Below are 3,716 nucleotides of genomic sequence, written 5' to 3'. Positions count from 1 at the left end.
TATCCATATAAATTAGATGCATTATTTTAATAAAGACAATTTTTCTATACAGTTTCTTTCATTTTTTCTAAAGCATGTTTTAAGTAATTGCTTTCCCATGAGAGATTGATTCAGTACCTGCTTTGAAAACTATTATTGACAGGCATGTGTGGAACAGAGCTGGGGTGGGAGGAAGGGCTGAAAGGAGAGGAACCTTCCTGGGATGTAACACTGAAATACTGTAAGCATCTCTTTAGGGCAGGTATTGAGCATCCTTAATTTCTGCTGATCTTGGTGCATGTCAGAGCTGCTCAGCACCTCAGAGGATCAAATACTTTTATATAGTAGATTGTGCCTCTCTTCTTTTCAGGCAGTTTTTCCTCCTTTGCCTTCTCCCCCTTCCTGTTTCATTTTTTTTTTTCCCTCTGTTCATACAAGGTACAGATTTTTGTTTAGGGATGCTCAGTATTTATACTTTTTTCTGTTGTTCCTCATTACAATCAAACAGAACAGTTTCATCATGCTTCATTACTTATTTTTACTGGTTAAAAATGACAATAATTGTGTTGTACTCACTGACTCTTGCACATCAGAGACTGATCAGTTGCTGTTTTAACTGATTGTGTTACCGTGGATCTTTGTATTCCTGCATATTCTGAGAGCTACTACTACAAAGTGAAGAAAGCCTTTTCTTATCATTCCTGTTTTTAAAGCATTGACTCATTGTTTGATCTTGCAGATCTTATTTAATTTTAGTGTTCTGAGGTTTAGAGAGGCTGTTTCTAATACAAACCCTTATTTCCAACCCCCCTACTGTATATATTTTACTTGAACTTTTCATATGTACTCTAAAACTTGAGGAAAATAAGCAAAGTATAGGTGGTGGTGAAATATATACCACCATAATTATTATATAATAATTTCATCATGATTTCTTTCTGCAGACATGCTGCTTCATTCCAATCTATAGGACTCCTATTAAAAGCAATTATTTGATATCACAATTTTTTTAACATATCTGAAGTGAAAACACTTTACTGTCAAAGGACATTGCTTTTTGTTTGCCTCAGCATTAAAGGTCAAGAAAGAAATACTAGAAATAGTCAGCTGATCAAAACCAGCATCCAGTGATTGAACAAGTATTTAACTGCCAGCAAGAGAATCCTTCAGAGTAATTACAATCTTTCTTTGTTAAACTGTATGCTTCCCCCTAAACAGGGAACCTGGCAAAAAAAGCCACAACAATTTGTAAAAAAAAAAAAGTGAAATGTCTTCTCAGCATAAAACCTCAGTGCCCTCATACCTGTAGAAGTGGATTGCACCGTTTTCCTCATCCATTCGTAAGAGCTGTGCCTTTGGCTGTTGGGAGAGATTTGCTGTGTATTAATAGTTTCTACAGGAGGTAACCCCCCAGATCCAGCTGGATGGAGGGAGCTGTAATCAGCAGAACTGTAGGAGACCTGTCCAGGAGACGAGCCATTGATCTGTGCAGCAGCAACGGTGCTGGAAGGTCCTGGGCCGTAAGCGTTCCAGTCCTCCCTCTGTGGGCCATAGTGAGATCCCCAGGTTCCCGCAGGCTGTCCATGGGTGTCCAGAGTTGGCACATGATGATATCCCATGTAATCGGAATAGGGTGGAGTAGACACAAAGTTTTGCACTGGCAGGTTGTTGCTGCTGCACCTTGCAGATCCTGGATACATGCTGTTCTCTTTATCCAAGAGGTAACTCACATACATGATGCTCACAGCCTGGCTTTGTCTTGCTGGGACATCCTGCTCCTCACAGTGTTTGTTTGATCTCTCTTCCCCTCCTCTTTCTTTCTCTCTCTTTTCTAGCCCTGACTGGCTCTATAAATGACTCATGCTAGCCCTGATGTCCCTTTACTACACATGATTAACAATGGTTTTACCAGGTGCTGCTGGTAACAGTTTACTAAGGTCCTGCCTGATGTCACAGATAACTGCCTGCCCCAAAATTACATTTGCATTCAAATGAAGGGCTGACCATGCAGGCAACCCCACCTTGCTGCTAGTGCTAGTGCTTCCTTTCTCACAGACCCTTTATGTATTACCATCCTGGTTCTATATGTTTTGAATGGAGTTGGAATCTCGTGCTCTTCGAGCAGAGTTGCATGCATAGTTCAGCGAGGACTAGTCAGTAGTATTTTTCTTGAGCAACACATGTCAGAATCTAACTTCAGACACGAGGTTATAGTTAAAGCCTGGTGGTATCTGCTAGGCCAGTAGTAGTTTTCTTAGAATATCCTATACTATTTTTTAAACTGAAAAGAAGGGAGCAGTTCAGTCTTTAGCTGCAGTTCTTATGTAGTTTCTCACATGAGCGCTGTTCTTGACTTCAGCTCTTAATCCATGTGGGAGAGCACTTAGAAACCGTGGTGATCCTACTCATTTTAACATTACAAAGGATATACATGAACTCTCATAGTCATTTTGAGCATTTGTTCATAGGAATAGTCTTGTTGATGTTAGCAAGCCTATTCATGAGCTGGCTGTGTGCCACAGTGATTGAAGTTTCTCTGTTCTAACTTACAATGTTAACAGAAAGAGAATCTGTTATTGGGAGAATGCAAAATTTGTCACTTTCCCTATGCTGTGTCCTGTTTGTGATATTGAAATGAGTGGTAGTTTTCCCTAAAGGTTTTTCTGTTCTCATTGCTGTGCTTGTTCACAATAAGTAACACCTTTACTTAAAAATATGGGAACAAATTTTAGCTTTTTAGCTCAAAAAACCGGTTTCCTAACTTTCAGGAGCAATCCTATGTTTGAAAGTATGAATTCCTATGAGATTATGTATAACCAGGAGCAAGGAGAGAAAGTGTTGATTTCTTTTTTTCTTTTAATGACATAGATAGATACCTTAGCATTGTCTCTTAATGAGAATTTACTCTGGTTTCTTTCCTGTTCCTTTAATGATGTGATACTTAATTGCACCTTTATTAATGAACCAACTTGTTAAAAGGATTTTTTTTCTTAAACAGGTGCAAAGTATAATGAGTTTTCTCTTTGTTCAGAGGTGTATTTTTTCTTTGAGAGTCTTTTGCACTTTAACACCATTTAGACTTACAGGTTCCTCCTTCTGGTTCTCAGGAGGAAAGAATCACTTCGCGCACCTGACAACACCCGTGTTTCCTTTTGTGAGAGAATGGTGTCCTCAGGCTGTGTTCACAAGACGGCTTGTGGCTGTAGTTGTGGAAAAACCCTTTTTGACTCTTGGTTTCAGGGCTAGGTGGAGAAGCTACCATCTCTGAGTCCTTGCTGAGATTTTCTGCTGGTCACTTGGGTAAAACTTGTGCTCTTGTACTTCTTGCTTTTTGTGAGTTTTTGGAGGATGATGTTTTGCCGGCATAATTGTTGAAAAGTATTTTAAAAATCAGTAGGTGGGGGAAAGTTGGTAAAAATTGTTTCTTCTGCTAGCATATGTGAGCTTGTTCAGTTTTAATTTACGCATCTGTGACAGCTGGCCATTCAAAATGACCAAGTATAGCTGCTGGTATAGACTCCACTAATCTGGGGAAGTCAATAGTCAGTACATCATGTAGCTGAATGGCTTAATTCTCCCATATCAGCAAAATAAATCATAGTCGTCTAATAAAGAATCAGGCATCTCTAGACAGCCTCTGTCTGTAGTTACCAATGCAATGGGCTTTCAATGTGGCATGATCTATATAAACTTTTTTTTACTGGAGTGTTTCACTGCCTGTCTGAATCATTTAGAGC

General features: G+C 39.3%; 1 protein-coding gene across 1 annotated transcript in view; it reads right to left on the bottom strand.

The window, feature by feature from the left end:
• Positions 1–1,863, bottom strand: part of LOC104472183 (homeobox protein CDX-1-like) — a 14,777-nt gene extending 12,914 nt beyond the window's left edge. Inside the window, exon 1 of the mRNA XM_010087759.1 lies at positions 1,283–1,863. Within this exon, the coding sequence (XP_010086061.1) occupies positions 1,283–1,715 (433 nt within the window). The 5' untranslated portion in view covers positions 1,716–1,863. The remainder of the gene's footprint in view (positions 1–1,282) is intronic.
• Between the last annotated feature and the right edge of the window lie 1,853 nt (positions 1,864–3,716).

Source organism: Pterocles gutturalis, unplaced genomic scaffold (assembly GCF_000699245.1).
Source record: "Pterocles gutturalis isolate BGI_N339 unplaced genomic scaffold, ASM69924v1 scaffold13256, whole genome shotgun sequence".
Classification (NCBI taxonomy): Eukaryota; Metazoa; Chordata; class Aves; order Pterocliformes; family Pteroclidae; genus Pterocles; species Pterocles gutturalis.
The sequence above is the reverse complement of the archived record's forward strand: the minus strand, read 5'-3'. Positions and strand labels throughout refer to the sequence as shown.